This window comes from Oncorhynchus nerka, linkage group LG18 (genome assembly GCF_034236695.1).
Source record: "Oncorhynchus nerka isolate Pitt River linkage group LG18, Oner_Uvic_2.0, whole genome shotgun sequence".
Taxonomy (NCBI): Eukaryota; Metazoa; Chordata; class Actinopteri; order Salmoniformes; family Salmonidae; genus Oncorhynchus; species Oncorhynchus nerka.
In genome coordinates this window covers 26,241,579-26,257,077 of record NC_088413.1, presented here as the reverse complement: position 1 = coordinate 26,257,077, position 15,499 = coordinate 26,241,579, and the positions used below count along the sequence as shown (strand labels likewise).

Genomic DNA, 15,499 nt, shown 5'->3' with positions numbered 1-15,499 from the left:
CGTGAGCCTGAATGAAATGCTTCACACACACTCATCTGTCACGTGAGAGAGACGGCAGAGCAGCCAGCCGAGTCGGTGCGACCCGGGCGGGAGGAGTGTGTGTGTGGCATGGAAGGAGGAGGGCAGTGTGTGTGAGGGAGGTATGTGTGTGTGGAGGGTTTGTGTGTATGAAAGAGGGAGGTGGGGATGGTGTGTGTGTATGTGTGTGTGAGCAGGGGGGACTGTGGGGAGACGAAGAGAGCCAACACAGCAGGGAGGGAGCGGCTTTGTGGATCGGCAGACCATGACCAGCGGCCACACTACACACACACACACACACACACACACACACACACACACACACACACACACACACACACACACACACACACACACACACACACACACACACACACAGAGAAAGAGCCCAGCGTTAGCGTGGTGGGAGGGCCCAGGTGACATTTCATTCAGTGTCACGCATCCCACTCTCTCTGATCAGAGCAGACAACATGCCCAAAAACAACACCAGCAGAACCCACAACAAAACCACCACCACCTAGGGGTTATTCTCAATCCTTACCACTGAAGCACTACAGATTTCCAGAGAGAAATGGAAAGGTAATTTAGGATTGAGCCGACATATGTAGCGTTTACCGTCTCCGCCAACTTGGGAACATTACCTTTCAATTTCAAATTGGGCCTTAGTGATGAATTTCCCCCGATACGGATTGATTAGAGCCCTAGGTCTCTGTCTGGTGCTACACACGACAAGTTACCACGACAACGCTTTATACTAACCATTCATCATTCTAAGACATGGTTCTGTACACCAGCAACAGACTGCATTTCTAACAATAAGACTTGGTTGTCTTTATTTATAGAAACAATACTCATAGGAATGTGACTGTCATGTCGCTACGACAACGCTCTATACTACTAACCATTCATAATGAGTACATTGTCATGTAATTAGTCATCATTTGCAGATGTTGTCAAGTGGAGCTGGGTTTGGACTGCAATTAAACACAATTTCAAATAAAGAGACGCTTGTGTGTTGGATGAAAATGTGGGGATGGACCACCGCTCTGACGGACACACAAAGCATCAATCGAAGTCTTGAGAAATGGAAAATCCCCCTCCGACCCCATCAAAGACCGTGTCCATGCCCTGTGCTTACATTAAAGAAATGTCTCTAAATGGTAAACACATGTGGACTGGTCTGTGTTTGGGATAAAATGGCTGAACATTGAACATGATACGACAGCATTTGAGTTCATCTTTCCACTGAGAAACCGCATCAGGGTGTTTACACTGAAGTCTAGTGTACGCTGTGTGTGTGTGTATGTCCAGAGATTAAGCTAGAACTGACTGTTCCCTAGAGCAGTACAGTGTGTGTGTGTGTGAGAGAGAGACAGTGTGATGAAGGGGAAGGGTGTTACTCAAGCCTAATGAATCCATCTGCATTCAGGGGGCAGTCTTCCTCCAGGCGCAGACAGGAGCAAACGACCGCCAACCTGCGAGCAGAGAGACTCTGGAGGCTGGGGCTCACTTCTCCGGGACAGACAGATGTAAACGATCAAGGAAAGATGGAAGTGGATGGAATAATCGGGGGGGACTGGGACTGATTTGACTAAGAATCTAGGGATTCTTTCCTAACAACAAACATAGGTTTGTGGCTTTGGACTGCAGCATAGAAGCAGTTTTCTCCCCACTATGTACAGACTGTCCTTTACAAACTTTTTACTGGTGCTGTACAATGAGGGCAATTCCCACTGTTTTTTTATTTATTTGATTTATTTACAGAGGTTGATGCCTACTGCGCCCTGTGCTGGTGTAATGGACGCTTTATGATAATACTACTGTCTCTTTGATCATTCCTCTGCCCAGCGGTAGGTAGGTAGCCTAGTATCTGCTTGAAGCCAGGCTCTGACTGGCATGGAGGATGGATGTGAACGATTACCATGGTGTCCTCAGAGCTCCAGGGAAGAAGGATCTGGTGTCCTAGCAGCCTCTCTGTGACCTGTCACCCAGCACATCCTGAGGGGAGGAGCGGTGGAGGGGTGGAGGCTGGCTCTCAGGCCAGTCATCATGATAATGGTTTAGATGAGTTTAGATGTAAAGTTAGGGGGACATCTGGTGGTCAAGAGGCATTATTGCAAAAATGTGGTAATTTTGTCTGGATTAAATGTAAAACTTTACCAGGACAACGGGAATGATATGACGCTTGTATTAAAAGTTGTCAAGCTTCCTTGGTTCAGTAGCTATGTCCCCACACAAAGCTTCCTAGCCCTGGTTCAGTAGCTACGTCCCCACACAATGCTTCCTAGCCATGGTTCAGTATCTACGTCCCCACACAAAGCTTCCTAGCCCTGGATCAGTAGCTACGTTCCCAAACAAAGCTTCCTAGCCCTGGTTCAGTAGCTACGTCCCCACACAAAGCTTCCTAGCCCTGGTTCAGTAGCTATGTTCCCACACAAAGCTTCCTAGCCCTGGTTCAGTAGCTACGTCCCCACATAAAGCTTCCTAGCCCTGGTTCAGTAGCTATGTCCCCACACAAAGCTTCCTAGCCCTGGTTCAGTAGCTACGTCCCCACACAAAGCTTCCTAGCCCTGGTTCAGTAGCTATGTTCCCACACAAAGCTTCCTAGCCCTGGTTCAGCAGCTACGTCCCCACACAAACATTTCAGCAACAGAAAACACCCACAACTATCTAATTAATTTCATAATTTATTCAACTCATTGATTATGATCAAATCTATAAAACTGCATCCATTGAAACTCTTCAAGTATAAACCAATAAACGGCAATGTCAAGTCTCTTGTATGAGGAAGTAGGTCAGTGTTTCAATTTGAAGGCAGTGTGTTGTGTGTGGGATTGGGAGGGGGACCAAGACCTAGAATTCCTTCCCTTCTCTCATCAACAATCAATCGTCCTTACAGAGCAGTGACCTGAGAGACAAGGCGAGAAGAGTAATCAATATTACAGTATATGGATAATGCTGTTGGTATTAGATCTCCACTTCAGCTAGGTCACTGTGAGGAGGAGGATGATGAAGAAGAGGTGAAGGCCTTCAGTAACAGATCAGCCGCCAGGCCCGGTGATATAGCTCCCCTGGTGACCCTGTCCTCTAGCTGGGGTAGCTCCCCCCTGACGGCAGGGTGTTCCTGGAAGTGCCTCAGGACATTCTCCTGGATCAGGCTCCACATCCACACCTTGTGCTGGGCCCTACGTCTGTCCTGGAAGTCCCCGCTGGACAGGGTGGCTGAGCGGAAGGCCTCCATCTTACCCCACAGCTCTGCTACACCCTCGCCTGTCTGGGATGACACACGCACTACCTGGTGGGGGGGGGGGGGGACCCCACATACACACACACACACGGTTAAGGACCAGTGAGCACACATACACACACACTATGTTCTACTATCCTTGTGGGGACCTAAAATGTATTTCAATGGAAAATCCTAATTGTCCCGAACCTTAACCCCTAAACTTAAAATAGCCTTTGTCCAAGTGGGAATGTGGGAAATGGCCCCACAAGGGAGAATTTTTCCTTGCTTAACTATCATTGTGTGAACTTTGCGGATTTTCAGTACACACAAGGATAGTAATACAAGCCCCCCACCACACCCAGTGGGGTGTCTGTATTCCCCATATTCACCTCAGGCCTGTTCAGACAACCTTTATTTAACTGGGCATGTCAGTTAAGAACAAATTCTTATGTTCAATGACGGCCTAGGAACAGTGGGTTAACTGCCTGTTCAGGGGCAGAACAACAGATTTGTACCTTGATTTAAGGGCTAAACAACTCATTATTGACCAGTGCTTGAATGAGAGTGACGGCACTACAAAAAGGGAACTGTGTGAAGTCATATCTCAATGGTACAACACACTATCAAGCTGTATTCTATCTAGTCATTTATAAATTGGTCTGTTCACAATTCAAGTGTGCCAATAGAAATGTGTTTCTGACATGGGGAAATACTGTAGAAATGTCTTACAAAGCTACAGTCAAAATGATTAATCTCCTAGAAGGGAGCCTTCCAAAGTCCCCTCCCCTGAACCTAATATTGAGAGGCAGAGGAATCATGTGGAGACCCATTAAAATCACTGTGGTGGATATCTCCTGTCCTGAAGTCAGTGTTGCTGCCTCTGGTACTAGTGGAAAGAGGAACAGGGCCAGAGAGCGAGAGAGACAAATGGAGACAGCAAAACAGAGAGAGATGAGATAGATGGAGATGAAGAGAGAGGGGTGGAGAGAAATAGAAACAGAAAAACAGAGAGTGCAAGAAAGAGAGATGGAGATGAAGAGAGAGAGGGATGGAGAGACAGAGAACCAGAGAGCGAGACAGGTCTGGGAGTCTTTCATCTGAGTGGGTGGGCTGCTAATCAGGAAAATACATGACACAGCAGCTCTCTATTCAGAGTGGGGAGGGAGGGAGGGAGGGAGGGAGAAGGGTGGGTGGGTGGCGGTAGGGGACTTTGGCAGGGTGCCAGGTGAGCAGATGCTCCATTGGGCCGCGCGCGGTCGGTCTGAGACAAAGAGACAACGCTCGGCCCAGGGCGGGGAGACATGCAGAGAGCACCCCCTCCCCACCCCGGGAACACTGCGACAGACTAGAGTGCCCTGATGATGACATCACATTATCCCCTCCCTCAGGTCAGCTGACCTCGCTGTGCAGTGGGACGGCCTGTCGGCTCTGGTGATGTGTGGAGAGTTGAGGGCGGCAAAAAATAATTTTCAGGGGAAATGTAACACAGCTCTCCAATAGAGGATATGAAGAAGAATATCAGGTTCCAACCCGCAGTTACCTGGAGTTTGAGGCAATATGATCTTTTTCATGTTTTACTATTTTTTGTCACATGTTTTATTTTATTTTTACCTTTATTTAACTAGGCAAGAACAAATTCTTATTTTCAATGACGGCCTAGGAACAGTGGGTTAACTGCCTGTTCAGGCATTCATTTATTTCTCATTTTCTTTTTTTACTTCTTAATTCTGTGCATATGAAAGTATGAGCACAAACTCCCATAACCCAACACTAACCACGTTCCAGGTCTTTGGACTTTTTCCTGAGCAGCTATTTGAAGCACATTTATATATACGTTTAACCCCTTCGCACTACCACTCAGACAAAAAACATTCAACCCAATACAACCCACCTTAGGGTTCCAGGACTTTGATTTCTTCCTGAGCAGTTTCAGAGCGCTGGTATACTCTGCCTGGATTCTCCTGGCTGGTACTAACAGGTCTCCGTCTGCTTTAGTGACCACCACCAGGTCTGCCTTCTCTATGATGCCTCGCTTAATGCCCTGGCAATGGAGAACACACACAGATTCAGTACTGTGCCCTGAACTTTACAAAATGTCCCTAGACGGCTACCACCCGGTTACTCAACCCTGCACCTTAGAGGCTGCTTGCCCTATGTACATAGTCATGGAACACTGGTCACTTTAATAATGTTTGCATACCGTTTTACTCAGCCTCACAGCCTACTATTTAATTAAGCTGCCAGTTGAGGACTTGTGAGGCGTCTGTTTCTCAAACTAGACACGAATGTACTTGTCCTCTTGCTCAGTTGTGCACCGGGGCCTCCCACTCCTTCTATTCTGGTTAGAGCCAGTTTGCGCTGTTCTGTGAAGGGAGTAGTACACAGCTTTGTACGAGATCTTCAGTTTCTTGGCCATTTCTCGCATGGAATAGCCTTCATTTGTCAGAACAAATAGACTGACGAGTTTCAGATGAAAGTTGTTTCTGGCCATTTTGAGCCTGTAATCAAACCCCCAAACCCCTCCAGGTACTCAACTAGTCTAAAGGTGAGTTTTAATACTTCTTTAATCAAAACAACAGTTTTCAGCTGTGCTAACGTAATTGCACAATTATTTTCTAATGATCAATTAGCCTTTTAAAATGATAAACTTGGATTAGCTAACACAACGTGCCATTGGAACGAGTGATGGTTGTTGATAATGGGCCCCTGTATGCCTATGTAGATATTACATAAAAAATCTGCCATTTCCAGCTACAATAGTGCTAAAATAATGTATATGTTGAAAGATAATGCTAAAATAATTCCACTCTGAAACCTTATAACTGTATGAAATTGATTAGAATCATAAAATTATAATCTGATGATGTGTGTAGTTTATTCAGAATTAGGTTAAACAATGTATCTGTATAGTGGAAAAACACAGACTGTCTGAGCAAGGCGTAGCGTAGGATTTGAACTTGTATGTGGGTGCCTAAGAAAATACCGAAGAACAGTTAAACTGTGTTTGAACTAACCTGGCTAGGCCTCTGAGGAACCTATGAGAGCATAGGGAGTACTTCTCAAAGTTTCCCTAATCTCAGGGGAATGGAACTGTCGGCTGGGTAGTGATACACAGTGGTGAGAACTATAGAGATAAAACTCACCTACTGTTTTTTTTTTACCTAGGCAAGTCAGTTAAGAACAAATTCTTATTTTCAATGACGGCCTTGGAACAGTGGGTTAACTGCTTGTTCAGGGGCAGAACGACAGATTTTGTACCTTGTCAGCTCGGGGATTTGAACTTGCAACCTTTCGGTTACTAGTCCAATGCTCTAACCACTAGGCTACCCTGCCATTTGTGTAAAAGTATGTACGTAGGATACCTACTGTTTGTGTGGAAGTATGTGCGCAGCTATAAAATGGATGTCTTTGTATAATGGACTTCAGAACGTTCTCTGAATAAACTGTACTATCTTTTTGCATAAGAGTCTGACTAATTATTATTAAACCCATGGTCTTACAGATCTCAGGGATTGGTCAGAGCTATTGATTGTCAGTTATTATCATTGGAATTGAAAATTCTTGTGACAAATAGTCATTTACAACATTAACAATGTCTACACTGTATTTCGGATCAATTTGATGTTATTTTAAGACAACAAAAAAAATGGCTTTTCTTTCAAAAACAAGGACATTTCTAAGTAACCCCAAACTTTTGAACGGTAGTGTATATGAGATTCTTCAACGTAGGCACCCTTTGCATTGATGACAGCTCTGCACACTCTTGACATTCTCTCAACCAGCTTCATGAGGTAGTCACCTGGAATGCATTTCAATTAACAGGTGTGCCTTGTTAAAAGTACATGTGGAATTTCTTTCCTTCTTAATGCGTTTGAGCCAATCCGTTGTGTTGTGACAAGGCAGGGGTGGTATACAGACGATGGTCTTAACCAAGTCCATATTATGGCAAGAACAGCTCAAATAAGCAAAGAGAAACAACAGTCCATCATTACTTTAAGACATGAAGGTCAGTCAATCTGGAAACTTTCAAGAACTTTGAACGTTTCTCCATGTTCAGTCGCAAAAACCATCAAGAGCTATGATGAAACTGGCTCTCATGAGGAAAGAAAGACCCAGAATTACCTCTGCTGCAGAGGATAAGTTCATAAATTGCAGCCCAAATAAATGCTTCACAGAGTTCAAGTAACAGACACATCTCAACATCAACTTCATGGTCGAATTGCAGCAAAGAAACCACTACTAAAGGACACCAATAAGAAGAAGAGACTTGCTTGAAAGACAGTAACACGAGCAATGGACAATAGACCGGTGGAAATCTGTCTTTGGTCTGATGAATTCAAATTTGAGATTTATGGTTCCAACCGCCATGTCTTTGTGAGACGCAGAGCAGGTGAAGGGATAATTTCCGCATGTGTAGTTCCCCCCGTGAAGCATGGAGGAGGTGGTGTGATGATGCTTTGCTGGTGACGCGGAGCGATTTATTTAGAATTCAAGGCACACTTAACCAGCATGGCTACCACAGCATTCTGCAGCGATACGCCATCCCACCTGGTTTGTGCAACAGGACAATGACCCAAACACACCTCCTATCTGTGTACGGGCTATTTGACCAAGACGTAGAGTGATGGAGTGCTGCATCAGATGACCTGGCCTCCACAAACACCTGACTTCAACCCAGTTGAGATGGTTTGGTATGAGTTGGACCGCAGAGTGAAGGAAAAGCAGCCAACAAGTGCTCAGCATATGTGGGAACTCTTTCAAGACTGTTCAAAAAGCATTCCAGGTGAAGCTCGTTGAGAGAATGCCAAATGTGCAAAGCTGTCATCAAGGCAAAGGGTGGCTACTTTGTAGAATCTCAAATATATTTAGATTTCTTTAACACTTTGTTGGTTACTACATGATTCCATGTGTTATATCATTTGTTTTGATGTCTTCACTATTATTCTACAATGTAGAAAATAGTACAAATAAAGGGAAAAAAACATTTAAAAATGTAATGAGTAGGTGTGTCCACAGAAATGACTAAATATGTGTATGTGACCAACATGATGTGCTTTGAATCAACTTTATTGATCTCCAGAGGAGAAATTGGATGTAAATCTTATGTCTATACGTCTAAGCTGATTGATGGACTGTGATCCTGTTTGAATACTTAAGTGCATCCTGAGACAGGATAAGTGAAGACAACAGGGTGGAAAGAAACCATTTTGTTTCTTTTCCAAATATGAAAGGAGTGAGGAATCAGGGATGTACTTTAAAGCCAGTTGAACTAAGCTCATGAGACATTTATATACATCAAGAATCAATGGATATAATTTTCATTTAAATGATCAAAAATGTCTGTAAATATCAGAAGATATTCATTGTCACAAGATATTCACAGGTTCTTTAATGGCATTGTAACAGGGGAGTGTGATGGTGATGGAGGTCTGACCTGTAGTTCATCGCCCCCTGCTGGTGGGATCAGCAACACAAACATGTCCACCATGTCAGCCACCGCAAACTCTGACTGGCCTACGCCTGAGGACACAACACACAATGAAACCAAGTATTTATGAAACGCTAGATACCTTAGGAATTTTATTAATAAACTATGAGCTATGTTATATCATTTCATCATTTCATCCTTCATGTCATTTAGACTTTATAAACCACGTAATGCTCTTGATGGTAATGTGGTAGATGCAAAGCATGAATCACAATGAGATTAAATCTGGTTCAATAAAAACTGTGCAGGTGGCCTATCCCAGGTGAAGATTTGTCCCTTCTGAGGCTTTTAAAAACAGTCGACTCAACCATTGAGTTCCTCACCTACAGTTTCTACCAGAACGATGTCGTAGCCACCCCCCTCACACAGTACTATGGCCTCATTGGTGGTCCGGGTGACTCCTCCCAGTGTTCCAGAGGTGGGGGAGGGTCTGATGAAAGCACTCATGTCTCTGGAGAGCTCAGTCATACGAGTCTTGTCACCCATCAGAGACCCTGGGGAGAGGGGGAGGATTTATGCGTAACACCAACATAAAGTGTAAGTGGTAGTATATCAGTATAGCTATCAATATTTAATAATAATCCTTTGCCTAGCTTGAAGAAGATATATGTGAGGAACGCAGGAGGCTGCTGAGGGGAGGACGGCTCGTAATAAACGTCCAGAACAGAGCAAATGGAACGGCATCAAACACCTGGAAACCATGTGTGATACCATTCCACTGATTCCTCTCCAGTCATTAACACGAGCCTGTCCTCCCCAATGAAGGTGCCACCAACCTCCTATGGTGAGGAAATTATGTTTAACAACATTGAACAAGGAGGAATGGTTATGTCAATGTTCACAAAATCCCACTTGTTACGGTGCATGAGTCTGTCTGGCATTACGAGGCATTCTAACAGACCCATTTAAACCAATACATATACCCCACAACACTGATGAAATACCATGCACAAACACAGCAATGAAACACTCCTTCCATGGCCTCCAACTGCTCTTAAACGCTAGTAAAACCAAATACATGCTTTTCAACCGTTCGCTGCCTGCACCCGCACACCCGACTAGCATCACCATCCTGGATGGTTCCGACCTAGAATATGTGGACATCTATAAGTACCTAGGTGTCTGGCTAGACTGTAAACTCTTCTTCCAGACTCATATCAAACATCTCCAATCTAAAATAAAATCTAGAGTCGGCTTTCTATTCCGCAACAAAGCCTCCTTCACTCACGCCGCCAAGCTTACCCTAGTAAAACTGACTATCCTACCGATCCTCGACTTCGGCGATGTCATCTACAAAATAGCTTCCAATACTCTACTCAGCAAACTGGATGCAGTTTATCACAGTGCCATCCATTTTGTTACTAAAGCACCTTATACCACCCACCACTGCGACCTGTATGCTCTAGTCGGCTGGTCCTCACTACATATTCGTCGCCAGACCCACTGGCTCCAGGTCATCTACAAGTCCATGCTAGGTAAAGCTCCACCTTATCTCAGTTCACTGGTCACAATGGCAACACCCACCCGTAGCACGCGCTCCAGCAGGTGTATCTCACTGATCATCCCTAAAGCTAACACCTCATTTGGCAACCTTTCGTTCCAGTTCTCTGCTGCCTGTGACTGGAACGAATTGCAAAAATCACTGAAGTTGGAGACTTTTATCCTCACCAACTTTAAACATCTGCTATCTGAGCAGCTAACCGATCGCTGCAAATAGCCCACCCAATTTACCTACCTCATCCCCATACTATTTATATTTATTTACTTTTCTGCTCTTTTGCACACCAGTATCTCTACCTGTACATGACCATCTGATCATTTATCACTCCAGTGTTAATCTGCTAAATTGTAATTATTCGCCTCCTCATGCCTTTTGCACACGATGTATATAGACCCTTTTTTTCTTTTTTTTCTACTGTGTTATTGACTTGTTTATTGTTTACTCCATGTGTAACTCTGTGTTGTTGTCTGTTCACACTGCTATGCTGTATCTTGGCCAGGTCGCAGTTGTAAATGAGAACTTGTTCTCAACTAGCCTACCTGGTTAAATAAAAACATTAAAAAAAAAAAAAGTAGAATGATGTGGAAACATACCTCCTGTAGTGCATGATGAGGGGTCAACAGCCAGAACAGAGACTTTATGTCCTTGTCCTGTGAGCATCTTCCCCACCACCTCAATGAAGGTGGACTTCCCAGCTCCGGGTGGGCCAGACAGACCTACAGACAGACGTCACCTCACAGAGAACAAACATGCACGTACACCAAGCCCACACTCTTCCCCATATGGTAGTTTAGACTTAGCTACCTCAAGTGTAGGAGTACAAAAATCTCCAATAAAAATCCCACATTGCAGCCACCAATTCAAGCGTTCCAACTCTAAGGACTCTGCAAGCCACTAGTTCAAATATTATTGGGTCTGCGTGCATTCTATGTACTGGGCATAGACACAACAATGTTGAACATAACAATCCACATACTAACCCACTCTGAAGGCCAGGGGTTTCCCTCCGTTCTGTTTCTCCTGCTCCTTCCTGTGGGCCAGTACTCTCTGTAGCAGGACCTGGGCCAGCTCTTTCTTTCTGGGATGCTGGGTCTCCACCAGGGTAATGGACTCAGCCAGACTGGCCCGCTGACCTGAGATCAGTCCTTCATACAGCTTATTCAACAGCCTCTGCTCTGGTGGACTCAGCTCCTTGATGTGGCTGAGGGTGGATTCCACACACATACCACGGATGTGTTGGGAGTTAAGCCCAGGGAATGAGGGGGTACAAGGGGTACGAGTGCAGGATGGTGGGTGTAACTGGCGGAGGAGGCATCGGCCCAATGTTGGGGTGACAGTTTGTAAGGGGGAGGACAAGCCGTGGAGAAGCGGAAAGAGTACTGAGGGTCCCATGATTGCCTGGCACTGGTCCCTTCTCTAGGGGAGAGAGTCTGATAATGATGTAACGTTAGACAACAGGCATTCAGTAGAGGTTTGTGACACATTTCAGTTCATTCAACAAGACAGAACCAAAACAAAGCTGATGCTGATTACTCTATGACACTCACTTTGGGCTATTTAGACTGTTTGAGGTTGTGGCATTCGGGAGTAAATTATTCCAGTAGAAACGAATGGACATATGCATACATACAGTACATACACCGGTAACTGACTGACAAGTAGCCTATAGCTGAACAGTTACAAAACGTGTACATACAATGGAGAACTCACCTTGATAGCTAGCTATTTGAAAATAAATCTGCTTCGTTCAGCTTTGCTGTTGTCCTCTAATATTGCTCCATACACTTTCATAACTGAGTATTAATTTTTGGAATAAAGAAAATAAGGATAATTCTGTCATTAGATACTCCAAAGCAACCACACGTTGACCTACCAGTGTTTTGGTCTTCACTAGCTACCACAGTCACAAAGTCAGAAACTCTGCCCATTTCTATCTTCTTAAAATGTGATATTAAACCTAACATTGACCCTAACTTTAACCACACTGCTAACCTTATGCCTAGACATAACCTTAAAGTAAGACCAAAAAGCACATTTTTATTTTCATAAATATTTTGACTTCGTGGCTGTGCTATCTGGTGAAACCCAGTGGGTATTGTTTTTTTTGCTTCGTTCACTTCCTACTTCCTGTGACGTTGGACACCGCCCCTTTCTAGAAAAGTAGTACTAATCAAAGCCACACGGTGGTAGCAGTTAGTCGTGGTTGAGCTCTTGTCTTCACAATTCACTCAAATTGAAATTCAAGGGAATCATTTTAGAAGGCATTTATCTAGGGATGGATAACTCTGGCACAATTTTGCATATGTATTTTGCAAGATTTTTCCATTTTCAGCCATTGTGGCCATACAATTTCATGTTAGTGTCTTGAGTTGTAATATTTTTGTGGGTGCTTCTGCAGTTCATGTCCTATTTCACACAGGTACACATGTATTAAAATCAAATAAAATCTAAGTTTATTTGTCATGCGCGCCGAATAAAACCTTACAGTGAAATGCTTACTTACAGGCTCTAACCAATAGCGCAAAAAAAGGTGTTAAGTGAACAATAGGTAAGTAAAGAAATAAAACAACAGTAAAAAAAAACAGGCTATATACAGTAGCGAGGCTATAAAAGTAGCAACGCTACATACAGACACTGGTTACTCAGGCTGATTGAGGTAGTATGTACATGTAGTTATGGTAAAAGTGACTATGCATATATGATGAACAGAGAGTAGCAGTAGCGTAAAAGAGGGTGTGGTGGGTGGTGGTTGTCACGTTCTGACCTTAGTTCCTTTTTTATGTGTTTGTGTTAGGTTAGTCAGGGCGTGGTTTGGGTGGGTAGTCTATGTTATTTTTTCTATGTTGTTATATTTCTATGTGTTTGGCCGAGTATGGTTCTCAATCAGAGGCAGGTGTCGTTCGTTGTCTCTGATTGAGAATCATACTTAGGTAGCCTGTTTTCCCCATTTTGGTTGTGGGTGTTTAATTTCTGTTTAGTGTCTGTTCACCTGGCAGAACTGTTTCGTTTTCTCTTCGTTGTTATTTTGTGTGGTGTTCAGTTTTTCAATTAAAATATGATGAACACTTGCCACACTGCATTTTGGTCCTCCTCTCATTCCACCAACGAGAATCGTTACAGTGGGTGGCGGGACACAATGCAGATAACCCAGTTATCCAATGTGCGGGAGCACTGGTTGGTCGGTCCAATTTTAATCTATTAAAAAATATATATATTTCACCTTTATTTAACCAGATAGGCTAGTTGAGAACAAGTTCTCATTTGCAACTGCGACCTGGCCAAGATAAAGCATAGCAATTCGACACATACAACAACACAGAGTTACACATGGAATAAACAAAACATACAGTCAATAATACAGTAGAAAAAAATAAAATAAAATGTCTATATACAGTGAGTGTAAATGAGGTAAGATAAGGGAGTTAAGACAATAAATAGGCCATGGTGGCGAAGTAATTACAATACAGCAATTAAACACTGGAATGGTAGATGTGCAGAAGATGAATGTGCAAGTAGAGATACTGGGGTGCAAAGGAGCAAGATAAATAAATACAGTATGGGGATGAGGTAGTTGGATGGGCTATATTACAGATGAGCTATGTACAGGTGCAGTGATCTGTGAGCTGCTCTGACAGCTGGTGCTTAAAGCTAGTGAGGGAGATATGAGTTTCCAGCTTCAGTGATTTTTGCAGTTCGTTCCAGTCATTGGCAGCAGAGAACTGGAAGGAAAGGCGGCCAAAGGAGGAATTTGCTTTGGGGGTGACCAGTGAGATATACCTGCTGGAGCACATGCTACGAGTGGGTGCTGCTATGGTGACCAGTGAGCTGAGATAAGGCAGGGCTTTACCTAACAGAGACTTGTAGATGACCTGGAGCCAGTGGGTTTGGCGATGAGTATGAAGCGATGGCCAGCCAACGAGAGAGTACAGGTCGCAGTGGTGGGTGGTATATGGGGCTTTGGTGACAAAACGGATGGCACTGTGATAGACTGCATCCAATTTGTTCAGTAGAGTGTTGGAGGCTATTTTATAAATGACATTGCCGAAGTCGAGGGTCGGTAGGATGGTCAGTTTTATGAGGGTATGTTTGGCAGCATGAGTGAAGGATGCTTTGTTGCGAAATAGGAAGCCAATTCTAGATTTAATTTTGGATTGGAGATGCTTAATGTGAGTCTGGAAGGAGAGTTTACAGTCTAACCAGACACCTAGGTATTTGTAGTTGTCCACATATTCTAAGTCAGAACCGTCCAGAGTAGTGACGGGCGGGCAGGTGCGGACAGCGATCGGTTGAAAAGCATGTATTTGGTTTTACTTGCATTTAAGAGCAGTTGGAGGCCACGAAAGGAGTGTTGTATGGCATTGAAGCTCATCTTGTGGGTTAGTTAACACAGTGTCCAAAGAAGGGCCAGAAGTATACAGAATGGTGTCATTGAGGTTTGTTGAGGTAGTATGTACATGAATGTATAGTTGAAGTGACTATGCCTATATGATAAACAGAGAGTAGCAGCAGCGTAAAAAGAGGGGTTGGGGAGGCACACAATGCAAATAGTCTGGGTAGCCATTTGATTACCTGTTCAGGAGTCTTATGGCTGTGTCAATTGTGTGTGTCAATTTCATGTCCCAACTCCCCAAGGGTGATCTGAAGGTTTTTATACCTACGGGCCTTGCAACAGGTGTGCTTCCAATACCATGGCCTCAGTCTATATCAGAGGAGGCTGGTGGGAGGAGCTGTTTGATGTGTTTGATTCCGTTCCATTCATTTCATTCCAGCCAGTACAATTTGAGCCCGTCCTCCTATAGCTCCTCCCATCAGCTTCCACTATATCTGGTCACACCACTCTTCTATCCACACTCATTCTCCTCATATGAGAACTCACCCTTCAAAGAATCATACTTGCAAAATATGCGTTCTTGACTAAATATGAATGATTTTGTGATTTATTTTATTTGAGGTTAAATATCATCATGGTGTATTCTTCTGTTTGCTTAAAGGCGCTACATGGCCATTAGGACGTCTGCATTGGCCATGCAGCATTTATGGTGATACAGCCTCTGCAGAAGTCAGGGCATTCTTGGTCTTCACCAAGCAGCGCAGAGCAGTTGTGAATTAAGTTTTCAAGGAAGTGAGTTTGTGTTTCAACAGGACCTCTCGCCCCCACCTACCATTAACCAATCATGTCAATGCGGAGCTATACAGAGCCCTCCCTCCGCATTTGTTATAAAATTTGAGAGGCGCATAGCGATGCGGTAGAGTTCAATTTGGT

General features: G+C 44.0%; 1 protein-coding gene across 1 annotated transcript; it reads right to left on the bottom strand.

Annotated features, from left to right (window-relative positions):
• Window positions 1-2,692: 2,692 nt before the first annotated feature.
• Window positions 2,693-12,347, bottom strand: LOC115145585 (methylmalonic aciduria type A homolog, mitochondrial). The gene is made up of 7 exons (XM_029687075.2): window positions 11,947-12,347; window positions 11,217-11,666; window positions 10,830-10,952; window positions 9,059-9,229; window positions 8,682-8,767; window positions 5,139-5,288; window positions 2,693-3,313 (listed from the first exon to the last, which is right to left on the bottom strand). The coding sequence occupies exons 2-7, from the start codon at window positions 11,626-11,628 to the stop codon at window positions 3,008-3,010; spliced, it is 1,248 nt and encodes a 415-aa protein (XP_029542935.1). The 5' UTR covers window positions 11,629-11,666; window positions 11,947-12,347; the 3' UTR covers window positions 2,693-3,007.
• Window positions 12,348-15,499: the final 3,152 nt, after the last annotated feature.